Source organism: Corvus hawaiiensis, chromosome Z, assembly GCF_020740725.1.
Source record: "Corvus hawaiiensis isolate bCorHaw1 chromosome Z, bCorHaw1.pri.cur, whole genome shotgun sequence".
Lineage (NCBI taxonomy): Eukaryota > Metazoa > Chordata > Aves > Passeriformes > Corvidae > Corvus > Corvus hawaiiensis.
This window is the reverse complement of record NC_063255.1, coordinates 24,227,774-24,242,986: the sequence shown is the minus strand read 5'-3', so window position 1 is coordinate 24,242,986 and position 15,213 is coordinate 24,227,774. Positions and strand designations below refer to the sequence as shown.

Here is a 15,213-nt window from a genome sequence, read left to right as displayed (position 1 = left end):
CAATTCAAAGCAGCATGATTTCGATAACACTTTTCAAAGTGCACTTTAACATCTCAGTTAACTTTAATATCAGAAAGTTAAAGATCATAAATATGAGAATCAATGCCACATTGAATAAAGAAAATTATTTATGGAACGAGGGCAATAACTAACTGAACCTCTCAGTGAAGTGGGACGGCAAACATCAAACATACTTGCTCTTTGCATGAAATTAAGAAATATCACAGACACTAAACAGTGATTTTTAGCAAAAAGTTGTAAAAATTTAATCAATTTGTTTCCAAAGTCTGCTGGGCTGGCAGATTATAAATGATTTTGGAAAGAGTCAGACATTAGTTAGAATCTTGAAATACGTTTCAATGGAGAACTATAACCTCATCTGCTTAGCTTATTAAGAATAGGTTGCAAGGTGACTTAATCATGGTGCAGTAACTGTTTTTGCAGTGATATGAATGTTCATTTTCACTGGAAGACTTTTCCCAGAGGACATCTAGTCCTGATTAACAGGACAAGCTGAGGTTAGAAGGAACATTCTGTGGTCTGATTAACATCAGAATGATTCACCATGAGCATGGCTTTTTCCAGTTCTAAAAAGTTACCTGTATTTTAATATCTCATGGATATAATGCAGAGCTGATGTCATATCTATCCTGGAACCTTGACAAGGCAACAGCTCTAGAACCCTGGTGTATAATAGTCTACTTTTAAAATGTGAGACTCAAAAGAAAGAACAAATTACTGCATCAATAACAATTATGATTTCCTTTGTAGATCTGTACCACCAAACTGTGCCAGTAAACTTTACCCGTTTGTGCCATCCTAATTGCTGAGAGTTTTAGCACTAAGAGCTACCTATGGTATAGTCAGCATATGCTATGTAAGTTGGATTCAAATGCTCTCATACTTTTTTCTAATATTTTGTTTGTCTACATTATTTGGAGCACATATCAAAATCAGTTTAGGTGTTTCACTTACAAGCTAAGTTAAATTCAAAATAGATCCATCATACTTCTCCTAGAGTTACTAAAGGATATTTTCACCAGTTTTAAAGAGGTGTAGATTTTACTCCTCAATCTTTTAAATTTTCTAAAACCAGATATTTGTAGTTTGACATTTTAATCAAAAAGGAATTTGTCTTACAGCAGCATTTCGGCTTTGAAGCAGGGGCTTTGTATTTCGTAACAGCAGCCTGTGATCCGGGTCCATAGTATAGGTGGTTTTCAATTTCTGATCCTCCTCTTTCTGTTCTTCATCAGATGCATAGAAATTATTTTCACTATATTCATCCACCACTTCATCAACCTATCAAAAGACAAAATGACAAGGACATACATAGAATATTTGAGTCAACATGTTTTATTCATTAAGAAAGTAACATACAATGCCACAGTTTCATGCAAGACTTATATATGTCTTTTAAAAATAGCTTTTGGCTTTTCTATCCCTTTGCTCAAAACAGTAGATGTACAAACATGAAAAACAAATTAACAATATATACAAAATTTCCCCAGAAGTAAGTTGTACAGCCAAATGAAATATCTTTACTATTATTCAACCAGATATTTTAGGTATGTATATTGGTCTTTTCTGGACTTAAAACCTATGACCCAAAAGTGACATTTCTGGAAAACAGCTACAAATGAAAATAAGACATAGGTCTTCAGAAAACTAGGCAAGGCTGCACGCCTTGGTCAAAACTCAGATGTAGTGAAAAATCCATAAAAATGTCTTTAGTAGAGGTAGGAGGATAGGGGGAGGGAAGAAAGAAGTGACAATTAATTAATCCTGTCATTTTGTTCTGGTTTTTATCACAATTTGAAAGGGCACAGAAAAATTTTTAAAAAAGAAGAAATATGAAGGGAAGTTTTATTACTTGATGCCAATTTTGCTCTCAGTGTTTTACAGGATGCCTAGCAAGCTCTTAGATATTTTATGCAATAGCAACTGAAGTACTTTAATTTTCTCACTTCTCTTCCCATAAATCTTTGTGGCAGTCACAGTTCTAAACTAGAAACTCAGGATGCTATATCAAGACCACTGGTAACTGAATTCCTCCCTTGCCTACAGGACAGGCAATGTGAAAGGAAACTTCCTGATCCCAGTGCATCACAACCTGCACTGAAGAAGCTTCCTCTAACAGGAGGAGGATAATTCAATCTTCATTGATTGCAGTCTTCAATGTCCTTGCCTTGACTGCTAACTGACATGCAGATCAGTACTATTGAATTGAACAGGAATATTGAGTTGGAAACAGTATTTAACTCATTAATAACTGTTACAAAGAAACAGCCTGAGCTCTCACATTTCTGACTTACCTTTTTTTTTTAAGAATTGTTTGTTTGGAACGTACTTGGAGCAGCAGAGTTCCAATATAAAGCAGCCTCTTATGAAAACACTCTTAATTTAAATCTGATTAAGGTCCTTCTTCATACCCCAACAGCAGAAGTATTAATATGGTCTTCTCATAGTCATGTATTTAACTGCAAGTTTAGAATATTCCTCCTCTCTCAGATCTCCTAAGATCTGGTAGGAAATAATTATGTTCCAGACAAAGGATGATGACAACACCCAGGGAACTTACAAACTGAAATTCAGCAAGGTGATGAACTCCTAATTACATAGAATTTGTAGTCACAAGGACCTACTAAGACAAAGAGGACATGTAATACTGCAAGATTTGTACATTGTGATGGAAAAGAAAGCAAAGTATTATATAAAAGAGTCAGAAGACTAAGATAAAAAATCTGCAGCTCCTTGGTGTACAAGAATTGTTATTCCAAATTCTATTAATCATCCCACACATGGAGAACAGTTACCAGGCAGTGTGAAAACAATCACTCAAAACCCCTTAAGATCAAGCTGAACTACTGACTATATTCAATGCCAAAGAAAGACAAGTGTTAAGTTTAGAATCATTGTACTATTTAGATCAGAAAAGACCCTTCAGCTCATATAGTTCAACTGTTAATCTAGCACTGCCCAGTCCACCACTAAACCATGTGCTGAACTGCCACACCTACAAGGCCTTTAAATATCTCTAGGGGTGCTGACGCTACCCCTTCCCTGGGCAGCCCATTCCAGTGCTTGACAACCCTCACCAAAGAAGTTCTTTGTAATTTCCAATCGAAAGCTGCCCTGGTACAACTTGAGGCCGTTTCCTCTTGTCATGTTGCTTGACCCTGACCTTTCAGGCAGTTGCAAAGAGTGATAAGATCATCCCTGAGCCTCCTTTTCTCCAGGACAAACAGCACCAGCTCCCTCAGCCAGTTCTCAAAAGCCTGGTGCTCGAGACCCTTCACCAGCTCCACTGCCCTTCTCTGGACTCGTTCCAGGATGTCAGTGCCTTTTCTAGGCCCAGAGCTGGACATAGGATTTGAGGTGTGGCCTCACCACTGCCAAGTACAGGGGGACAATCCCTACCCTGGTCCTGCTGGCCACACCACTGCTGATCCAGGCCAGGATGCCATTGGCCTTCTTGGCCACCTGGGCACACCCTGGCTCACGTTCAGTCGCTGTCACCAGCACTCCCAGGTCCTTTTCCTGTGGGCAGCTTTGCAGCCACTCTGCCCCAGCCTGTGGCACTGCCTGGGGTTGTTGTGACCCAAGAGCAGGACCTGGCACTGGCCCTTGTTGAACCTCACACCATCGGCCTCAGCCCATGATCCAGCCTGTCCAGATCTCTCTGCAGAGCCTTCCTGCCCTCCAGCAGATCAGCACTCCCACCCAGCTTGGTGTCACCTGCAAACTGACTGAGGCAGCACTTGATCCCCCTGTTCAGGTCATCAGTGAAAATATTAAACAGGACTGGCCTCAGTACCGAGTCCTGAGGAATAGCACTAGTAACTGGCTGCCAGCTGGACGTAACTCCACTCACCACCACTCTTCTCTGGGCCTGGCCATCCAGCAACTTTTTTAAATATACATGCATCCAAGCCATGGGCTGCCAGTTTTTCCAGGATAATGCAGTGGAAAACACTATCAAAGGCTTTACTAAAATCCAGTTAGACAACATTCACAGCCCTTCTCTCATCTACTAAGTGGGTTACCCTATCATACCAGGAGGTCAAGTTTGTCAAGCAGGATGTGCCTTTCACAAACCCATGCTGGCTAGGCCTGATCCTGAGGTTGTCCTGTATGTGCCATGTAACAGCACTCAGGATGACCTGCTCCATATCCTTTCTCAGCACTGAGGTCAAGCTGACAAGCCTGACAGTTTGCCAGATCCTCCTTTGGACTCTCTGCGTAGATGGGTGTCGTATTTGCCAACTTCCAATGAACTGCGATCTTCATGGTTAACTAGGACTGTTGCTAAATGATAGGAAGTGGCTCAGGCTCTGGCTTCTTTAGCACCCCTGGGTGGATGCTATGTGCCCCACAGACTTGTGCATGTAGAAACAGTGTAGCACACGATTTCCCCTTGGATTATAGGGGCTTAATTCTCCTCCTCCTCTCTGTCTTACAGATCAGGGGCTGGGTACCTCAAGAACAATTGCTTTTACAATTATTACCTTCTTTGCTTCAGAAAAGGCACCTCAGTCTTTTCCTCATCCTTAATACTTTATTTCCCCCTGCAGCTTTGCTGGCACATCTTCTTACTTCTCCAGCAATGAAAAGCTCTGTCATTTTGTGATCACAGTGGCCCAGAGAGCCTCCAACCATCCTACCACATCACCTACCAGTCCTTCTCTGTTCACAAACAACAGGTCCGGCAGGGTGCCCTCCCTTGTTGACATCCTGACCAGCTGTGTCAGGGCATTCTCTTCCACACATTCCAGGAACCTTCTGCACTGGCTCCTCTCCACTGTGTTATATTTTCAGCAGGCATCCGCTAAATTGAGAATGAAGACTATCTAACTGTGAAACATCTCTCACCTGCCCATAGAATATTTCATCTGCCTTTTCAACATTTCATCTGCCTCTTCCAACTAGCTCACAAGTCTGCATTTACCTGAGTAAGCAAGTCTGTTTTGGCATGCACTGTTACTATTAGAATTTCTGCTATCACTGCCTAGCTTATTTCTTTATAGAACACAGTTCCAGGATTCTCTTCACTCACATCAAGCCTAGGTAGAAAACCTGAAACTGAGACACAATAAATTACAGCCAAAAATTCAGACCACCAAGCCAAAATCTCATTTTAAGACACCTAGCTGAATTGTTTATCCCCAGATAAACCTTATAGTACAAGTACTGAAGGCTGTACTAAGGAAAGAGATTGGGACAAGCAGCAATTCCCTTCTGAAGTGGCACAGAACTAGCTTCAGGGGGACAAGCACAATCAAAGCCTCTTGGATCTAACAAAAGCAGAAAGCCTTGTGCAGAGATGTAAGAAGGTGCCTCCATGCTCAACAGTAGTGCTATGGTGTTCTGGAGAAGAAAAGCAACCAGAACAGTGTGACACTGATACTAGGTCAACATCTTGAACTTCCATCAGAAGAAGGGTATAATGGAGATACAAGTACTATTAACACTAGTATTTTTCCTGCCAGCAGCAGATTGAAAGTAAGACTCTTTACATTGGGAGATGAAAAGTCTTTCTGTTTGTTGGGGTTTTAGTTCTCCTAGGTTTTTTTTTGTTAAAGGAATTTTCTCCACAGGTGTTGCTAGGGGGACAAATTGCTGGGTACTTAAGAAAAACAAAAGCTACCCACTGGGGGTGGAGTACTTCTAGCTACTCTTTTGTTTCACCTGGGTGTTCCATTAGTCAGTCCCTGAACGCAGGAGAGGGAGGCTGTCTTTCGTCAGCTGCTTTTCCCTCTGCGGAGAAAAACCCCAGGATCCCCAGCCCGCCTTCCCTGCCCTGCTGGGAGCCGGGCTGTGGCCGCCCTGCCCCGTTGCTTCGAGCCTTCGCTATGCTGTGGGCCGTGCTCGACCTGTCTCCCCAGACTTCCGGGGGGTTCCCTGTTTGGATACACCTCATCTGCCACCTGGGATTTGTGCTTGTCCCTGCTGTTCCAGCCTGCTGTTCCCGAGGGTCCCGCCGGACACCGGGATCAGCTGCCCAGCGGTTTGTGAAGCCTTTGTTCCATCCCTCCCCGGGATCCCAGGGCACCAGTGCCGGGTGCTCCCCGAGCTCGCTCCGGAGCGCCCCCTGCAGCCGCGGGGGAACCATCGCACCTGCCCTGCTCACCGGGAGCCGCCAGCGCCCCTGCCGGCTGCGAGCGGAACTGCACCCGAGGGGAAAGGGCCTGACAGCCGAGAAGGCTGGCACTGGGTTTGTGATTGCTGTTACTGCCAGAGTTATTGTCGTTTGTTTGACTGGTTATACACACATAGATATATAATAGTAAAGAACTGTTATTCCTATTTCCCACATCTTTGCCTAAAAGCCCCTTGATTTCAAAATTATAATAACTCAGAGGGAAGGGGGGTCGCATCTGCCATTCCAAAGAGGGCTCCTGCCTTCCTTAGCAGACACCTGTCTTTCAAATCAAGACACTGTTTTAACTAAAGCTGAATCAACAACTGACAGATGATCTCCTATGCACTTACTCTCCAATCTTCACTACCTATAGTGCACTACACTAGACTGTGGAATATGCTTCTTTACACATCCCTCAAGAAAAGCTAAATATGGGTGACTCTCAAATTTTACTTTCACAGATGTCTAATTAGAACGTAAACTGATGATAACCAGTACGTATTAGCAACTTAATCAGACATAAAACCAATCCTCTGATCCTTTTTGAAAAGGGAGAGTTAGCATGAGAGTTCTGGGAGTAGATTCAAATGTTCCAATGCTTTCTGTCGTCATTTCAATCCCTTTAAATGCAGTTTCACAGCTGATTCAAGACTAATCAGTCCAACAGAAGTTTGTTGGTTTGTTTTCTTTTTTAAAAGAATGTTTTACTTTCAACAAGATTAGTAAAATGATCTGTCTCACTCTGTGGTCATAGGATCACTAGAGTTACTGAATTTTCAAAAGCAGTAGGTGGTAAAGGGAGAACAGAACAGAAGAGTGGCAGTTGTTAGTCAAACTGCTTTAAATACACCTAACAGTTTGCAGTAGCACATGATTTAATTGTGCAGTTAATAGCTTTTCTAAATTGCAAAATGACTAAAGAGTTCAGAACCCTGGGAAAGTAAAATGATTAAAAACTGAGACCACAGTATTCCAGACTACAAATTGCAAATAGACTCTGTGCATTTCCCATCTACTACAATTTATTCACAGCAGAGAAGTGAGTATTTTAGTGTGGAGGAACGTGCATAATTCTTTTTTACATTATTCTAGACATACAATTTAGGGACATCTTCATAAAGTATTAACAGCTTCAATGAAGAAACTGACAGATAGCAAATTCCGTTAGCCTGTTTTTAAAATCACTAAGTAAATGACCTAACATTTAACTGAGATTTTGCTAGAAGCTACATTTAATATGGCAGAAAAGTTGAGAATGTGACTTCCATTTAGGGTAAAACACATCACGTGAATGCTACAATTACCTCCAAACAGAGCTTCACACACCCACATGTTGCAATGGGGATACTGCAACATGCATATACTAAACTAGGAGTCCCGTGGAAAGGAAATATATATGGACGGATTCTTGGTAGATGTTTCAGAGATGTTTATTTCTCCAGCCGCGTGGCCGGGGCTCTGCCGAGGAACTGTTTCAGTCACGGGACCCCAGGGTCCTTGGCGTTATCAGGGAACACAAACCAACCCATGGGGAACGAGGCTGAGCAGGGGCAGGGAAACCCCGTGTCTGTCCCCAGGGCCCCTCTCCCACGGCTCCATGGTGGGGGGAGGAGACCCCAACACCTCACCCGTTTTATTTTAATAAAAGGAGAATGAAAACAACTGGATAAACATAACAAGAACAGTTTCAAAACAAAACAAGCCACCCTCCTGAGTCTTTAAATGTCCAAACAGATTCTGTGGAACATCTTAGGGCTGACAGAAGGGAGACAGAAATCTCTGAGCATGCTTTGTGGGGAAACTGAGGCAGGAGAGGGTTTAATTTCTTCCCTCCCCCTTTTCATCCCCCACTCGGCATTGGAAAGGGATTTTTGGGGAAACAATTGGCAAAAGCATGGTTTTGTGAGGGAAACCATGGATGAAAAAACGGATTGGGAATACACTGGGGGTAATAGGACATAGGGTAAAAGGGAAAGGTGGGATTAGGAAAGAGAGACTGTGGGGGGGGCTTACAATGGAGATACTGTCTAACATGACTACGATTTTTTGCATATATACTGCCTTTTACAGGAACACCATCAGGCCCAGTGACCTGCGATGCTTGTAACCCTTTTCTACTTTGTATAATTTTGAATTCCACCACCTCTCCATCGCCCAAGCTTGGGATGCATTTTTCAGGGTTATTCTTTTTAATAGCAGTTCTATGCACGAATATGTCTTACTGGTTGTCACACCTTGTTATAAAACCATAATTTTGCTTAACATTATACCATTTTACTATCATTAAGATCTTAGCTACTATGATTTTTTCCTTTTTTCAAGTGGTGCTGTTTTCTGTCTCGCTGCGTCTTTGCTCTCTATTTCGGTCGCTCCCGTGTTGGAATTGTCGGAGCTGCTCGTGCCTGCGCGCTCTTCCCGGGGTCGCGTTCGGGGCTGCGCGGGCCCAGCCGGGCCGTGCCGCTCAGTTCTCCGTGCGTCGCCTCCTCTGGTCGCAGCTTCGCTGCCGCTGCCGGGCGCTGTACCCACGTCTCGGCCGGGCCCCCGAGCGACGACCCCCCCGCGCCCTGCTCCAGCGCGCGTCTCGGCTGGGCACGGCTCCACTCCACCGCCATCGCCACCAGCCGCTGCCCACACGCCGCCCCTCTCGGTCGGGCATTCCCGGGGCTCGCTCCACCACGCGCTGCGCGGGGCCGGGCGGGCACCGCCGGGTCCTGCCGCGCCTCGCTCCGCCACCGACACTGTGGCTCGCGTGGCTCCGCCCGCGCGCGGGAACTGCCTCACTGCTGCTCGCAGAGCGCTCGGTGCACGTGGCCTGGGTCGCACGGTCCCTGTGCCAGGCTTCCCTTCGCCAGGACACAGCTGACATTGCTCAACAGTCTCAGTAACTAAATAATATTCACAAAAATATTCTTCCATCGGCATATATTTTGACTCCAATATTAACTGTGTCCAAACGGTTTTCCAAAAGCCCTTGGTAAGAATTAAATCCCAAGAAACATAGAAAAAGTTCTTAAACAACCATGCCAGGAAGTGTTTCAGTTCTTTTTGAGCTTGAATCAAGCTAAAATTTACAAATCATTGTTCAAGAATCATTTTAAGATAAATGTCCATATGCGGCTCTGAGAGCCAAGAGTCTTCCCACGGTTCCTCATAGTTTAGATATGGAATAGCAAAGCAAAACCAAGAAGAGGAATCCAAAGTTTCCAGGGTTTACTCACACAAATCAGTCGCTTAGGGATCGGGGATCGTTCTGCTCACAATTCTCCACCATTATGTTGCAGTGGGGATACTGCAACACGCATATATCAAACCAGGAGTCCCGTGGAAAGGAAATATATATGGATGGATTCTTGCTAGATGTTTCAGAGATGTTTTATTTCTCCAGCCGCATGGCCGGAGCTCTGCCGAGGAACTGTTACAGTCACGGGACCCCAGGGTCCTTGCCCGCGCAGGGGAACACAAAACCAATGGGGAATGAGGCTGAGCAGGGGCAGGGAAACCCTGTGTCTCCCCTCCAGGGCCCCTCTCCCAGGACTACATGGCAGGGGAGGAGACCCCAACACCCACAAATGGAGTTAAAACAAAGCTTCAATGATATCCAAAGTGTGAACACACAGTATTTGCCCACTTTGCCAGCCTTAACTCCATCTTGTATTGAAAAAGTGATTCAAGTATTTGTATTCCTTGGTTAGGTACAAATTATTTCAAGTTACAAATTTCAGTTTCTCTCCTCAGATTCATAAGGAAATACACTCATAGCTTTCTTTTGACGCGTGCAGCAAAATCTTTGGCAAACAAGATTTTCACTATCTTCCAGAGACCTTTCTAGTATTTCCAAGAACTGTTCTCAAGAGAGTTTTGGATAAGCTAGGTTTTGAAGGTAAGAAGAATTTTAGTACTATTCACTATTTGGAGAACTTGACTGCAATACCAAAAACTACTTTAGCCCATCAAGATCAGTATTCACCTGATGTATGAAAAATAGTTTCCTTGAAAAGCAATGCATAGAACAGTTTGCCACTTAAGGCATTAATGAGTTATGCAAGATAGATCTGGAAGTCTGATGTTTTATGTGAACATGCCTACCTAAATCCTTCCACGTGCTCTATAGATGAGTTTCAGAACACCAGAACAGACCTATCATTACCCAGTTGATCAGCTGTGAGACATTTCTGACAGAAGAGCAGACCTCAACCAATCCCACTTGTTAGCAGTCATATGCTAGTAGAAGTACTCATCTCCTCCACAACAGGCAATCCTTGAATATGATTCAGGTCTGTCAGTGTATGTAAAGCTTGACAAGAAGAACTGTTAGTAGTCTAAAAAAAGGCACAATCTCACACGATAAAAACACTTGAGATAGTAAAGTGTAACCAATATAATTTGCAGCCTGGCTGAAGGGAGGCTTTAGAAAGCAGAAGCAAAGTTTGACAAGTTTGCCTTACAAAGCCAAAAGGAGCTGAAGAGACAAAGAATAAAGGGACCAGATCATCCACTCCATAAATAATAGTTTTCTTTCAAGTACTAAACAGCCAGCAAAGTATACTGACTCTTTCTAAGGTAAGCTGCAGTTTATAATCAGTTGTGTGATAAAAACTTGTGCTACTGTGAATGGAGTGCCAGAACCTAGTAATGATCAGATAAAATACTCTGATAGCCTCGTAGAAGTAGGGGAGTATCTCAATTGCCTGAGTGTAAGCCTCGAGTGCCATTTTATGCTCCCTCAAATATGAAAAAAATCTGCATGGATCTGGCAGATTCTGAAGGTATAGAGCCTACAGGAGATCCACAACAACTGAAGACTAGGAAGGGCATCTTGTAGCATTTTGAACAACACTGGACACCCCAGATAGATCATAGAATTATCACATCCTCGTCTCTCTAAAGGTTAAAGTTTTCAGATACTTACCTTTCCATAGGACAAAATTATCCAGTAAATCATCAAACTATTTTCCTGTTTAAAAATAGTTATTGAAACATTTTCTTGTTACACTGAAAGAAAACAATTTTCAGCACCTAACAAACTTCTCATGCTCATGTGTTAAGAATCATTGGAAAGGAACAGGCTGGGGATTACAAGACAAATGAGAAACACGCTGGGTCACAGTACCAGGATGCATGTTACAGAAATGATTACAAGCCGTAGCCATTCCTGAATGGACAGAAAGCTGGTGTCTTTGCTTTCACCAGACCAGAACAGTGGGCTCTATGTGGTCTTGGACACAATGCATTTACAGCTTTCAGCAATAAAGTTACTTAAACGTGAATGAGACCTTTAGAAACTTAATTTATCCCTTCTGCCTCACAAAATATAAAAATATTCCGGTAGTGAAGCATATGGGATATGACATGTCTTTTATCAAGGAAGAATCTGTAAGAAGGCTTCCAGAACAAACAGGCAGCCACAGAAGCTCCAGAATGCAATGATTAAGTAGAGCACTGCATAAATAATAATACATCGTTTATATTATTTTTATAAAATATTGTTACAAAGTTATCACATTACCAAACACTGCATTCTGTCAGTTCTGCAGAGACCAGACCTGTTGCTTCTATGCAAGTCTAAAAGTACATACACATTTTCAGTTAAGTGAACAACAATGAAATGAAGAATCAATACAGACTGCTAGACAATAATTATATTACTCTGATTTGCTTATATATTATGATTTTTACTTCAATTGTAACCATAGTCTATTTACTACCATTTGGATAAAGAGGTCAGAAGGAAAACCTAAGGGGTCAGTTGGACTTGTAGAATTATGCACATCTGAAGCCACTGAAACAGACTTGAACTCATATGGTACCCTCTTTCAAGGACCACTTTTCAGATTACAACTCTATTCAAATGACTGTAATGGAATTGAACTGAAAATGTAATACAATAACATAATTACATAGAATATATGATGTAATTCCAGTAAACTACAATAGAAACTGTTACTTTAGTTCTGAGTTTTTGATAAAGAGATTTGCACACAATTACATTTGTGGATTTTAAGAGTTTAGCTATATAAAGAGATAAACAAGCTTTCAGTCAACAAAAATTGAAGTAGTAATGGAAATTAACACCAGGGCAACTTTGAGGCATTTTTCAGTAAAAGGACTTGTATTTCAAGTCACCTTACCTTGTGATATTAACCTCTGGAGCTGCATGTTTCATACCCAACAAAACATTTTTACATTTCTTAAGAAAACCCAAATTTTAATGCAGCTAAGGAATACACAATAAAATTCTACTAGTTTGATGAGATTTTATTTGCAATTCAAAAAAGCCTTCTCTATAAAAAGACTCCAATTTTTAAAAATAGCGAGCTTTAATACTTAAGCTACAAAAAGGAACTAAGACATCTACTCAGTCTTGAGAATCTGACTAAGGCAGGTGAAATTTAACATTAAGGCATTTTCACTTACATCATTCTTAGCTCACTTCAGCATATATAAAAGTTTCAATATAAACAATACATAAATCAAGTTTCATTTGTAGTTTACTAATAATATTATAATCTATGCAATACCCTGTATAATCCCAGTTCAGATGTACATGTTTATTTCATTCTAAAAAAAGCCCCACAATTTTCCAAAACAATATGAGGACGTAAACTCATTTATTACCCGAAAGACTCTTCAAACCTTTCAATTCAGCCTTACAGAGGCTTTTAAAAACTCACTTAGCCAGTAACATAATTTCTAAATATAAACTTGAAAAGGTAATGAAATAAAGGCTTAATGAAAATTAAAAAAAACCCAGTCCTAGAACATTCTTCAGAAAACCCATATTCATGAAAGTTTTATAGTACAGTTCTGAGACAAGACGATCATGTGAGTGGAAGCAGGGGTCTGAGGACCACTGAACATTAATTTTTTGCCAGTGTATCACAACTACAGTAACATCTCTAAGTAACTGCACAGTAAACTAATGTGAAAACTGAAGAAGTATGCATTTTCATTTCTCTAAGAATCAGCAATTAAGTCTAGGACTGGTATCTAAAAATAGGGGATAGGACTTAAATATGCTGCAGTAATGAACATCTTTCTTCAGCAACCCCAAATGTGCAATCACTGTTGTAATAGTCTTGTGACACTTGCAGATAGAACTAAAATAATCCATTATGACTTTTAGATCACTTTCATTTATTCAAAACCGTTTCATTCTCCTCAAAACAGAAGGGAGTCATAAAATAGCTTTGTCTTACTGAAAAAAAAATTCCTCATTTCAATAGTGTAGGGAAAAGGCACGATGCCAGTGCAACGATTAACAGATGCAAAGCAAAAACAGGAAAAAACATTTAGAGCATAAGAGGAAGAAAGTAAAAGAAAGAACAGGAAGGGGTAAACTAAACATTGCAAGATAAAATTAAGAAGGAGCAAACATGAAGGGACAAATTAAAGAAAAAAGATACCATCTGCTTGTAGCTAAAAGTTCACCTTTTTTTACCCTCAAATTCAAAAATTAAAGTGGAATTTGTATTCAGATGTTTGGTTAAATGTTTGACTTTTGTTTCAGGTTAAAATTTAATATCAATTTAAGTATCTGAAGAGGCAGTATAAGCCATCAAGATAGCAAACAGATACAAACCAACTGCCAAGCAAGAATATTCTTCCACAGGGCTGCACAGTAAGTGAACCACGAAGAATACCAGTTAATTCTTAGTTAATTTGGGACTGCAACGAAGAGGAGGGTACTACATGCTCCAGAATTAGTAGTCACCACCTCTCATGACTTACAGAAAAGGTATGCAGGGACAGGGACGTCCCAGATCTTCAGAACTGCACGTCACTCACAGTGCAGTTCCTGTACAGAAGTGCAATTGCTCATAGTGCTTCTCCTTTACTCTAGAGTTCTGAGTACACACTCCAGTTACACCAAACCATGCATACGTCCTAGAGCAACTCAACTTCCTGTTCTCTCATAAAATACATGATTTTAAAACATAAATTCAAAGAGAACATTTCCCATATATAGAAACATACTCATATATTTTCATTTTAATGTAGCTTTAGGACTGTTTACAACTACTAAAATGTGTATCCAATATTTAAACCATATTTGGACTACCTCCATAGCTCAAGATGTTAATTAGGAGACTCAAATTTTTAAAACACAAAATCAACTTAAATCGTTGAAGAATGATAACCATACCTAACTTAGATTGGCAGTCTGAAAGGTGGCAGTTTGCTACCCTTACCAGACAGTCTGACGTACTCATCTAAACATCATCAATGGCCATTAAATCCTGCATTACAGGATTTTTTCCTCCTCCACTGTAACACCTAAGTAGGCAAAGAAGCTGAAAGCATCTTAAAACATCTGCTGATTCACATTAACGGTATTCTCATGCTAACAAGTGGTGGTGTATTTATTCTATTGATAAAAGGATATGTTGTTACAAGTCACGACTCAGTTACTCCCAGTCTTCTTGTCTGGCACTTTTCCAACCATAAACTGCAAAAAACTTGTGTATACACTATCAAAGAGATGAACGATCCAAATAATTTGAAGTATTTTATATTTACTATTCCCTGTGGTCCTTTAGAGAGCTGCCACAACCAATCAAGAATTCTACCTGATATTACAGAGGAAGTGTATGGGCACAGACTCAGGAGTCTAAAGCTTTCTCAAAGCAGAGTTCTAACCTCACACAGGCGTTCCTCACACAGCAGAAAAGATTAAATAAAGATTTACTTTCACAAAGTAGCTGAAGAAGCTTATTTTACAAGTCTTGTAATTATCCAGAGAAAATCCTGGTACAATTTTGAAAAGGCCACACAAGTTACTAGACAGAGAGTAATATTCCACAGACAGATGTCTAGAACAAAATTCATGAGTACTCTGGCATCCAGGAAGGCCTCAAAGTAACCTAACAAAGCATTCATTTCATACAGCTTACACAATTTTCCATGACCAAACAGCATTCAAATGGCCAAAATTAAAGCTAGGAACTTTAGTGGCTCATGGAGTGATGGAGATCTGCAATATCTGATATTTTAATTTAAAATGATTAGCAGTTACACAGTTGTTACTTAGATTTCTGTAAAAATATTTCTTTGCTTCCAATTAATTTTTGTGT

The 15,213-nt window shown here is 41.0% G+C and overlaps 1 protein-coding gene across 4 annotated transcripts in view; it reads right to left on the bottom strand.

Moving 5' to 3' along the window:
- The window catches only part of AP3B1 (adaptor related protein complex 3 subunit beta 1), a 163,270-nt gene that overhangs the window by 97,621 nt on the left and 50,436 nt on the right, over positions 1–15,213 (bottom strand). For all 4 annotated transcript variants that reach the window (XM_048290851.1, XM_048290852.1, XM_048290854.1 and 1 more), the window contains exon 8: positions 1,141–1,302. In XM_048290851.1, the coding sequence (XP_048146808.1) occupies positions 1,141–1,302 (162 nt within the window). The remainder of the gene's footprint in view (positions 1–1,140; positions 1,303–15,213) is intronic.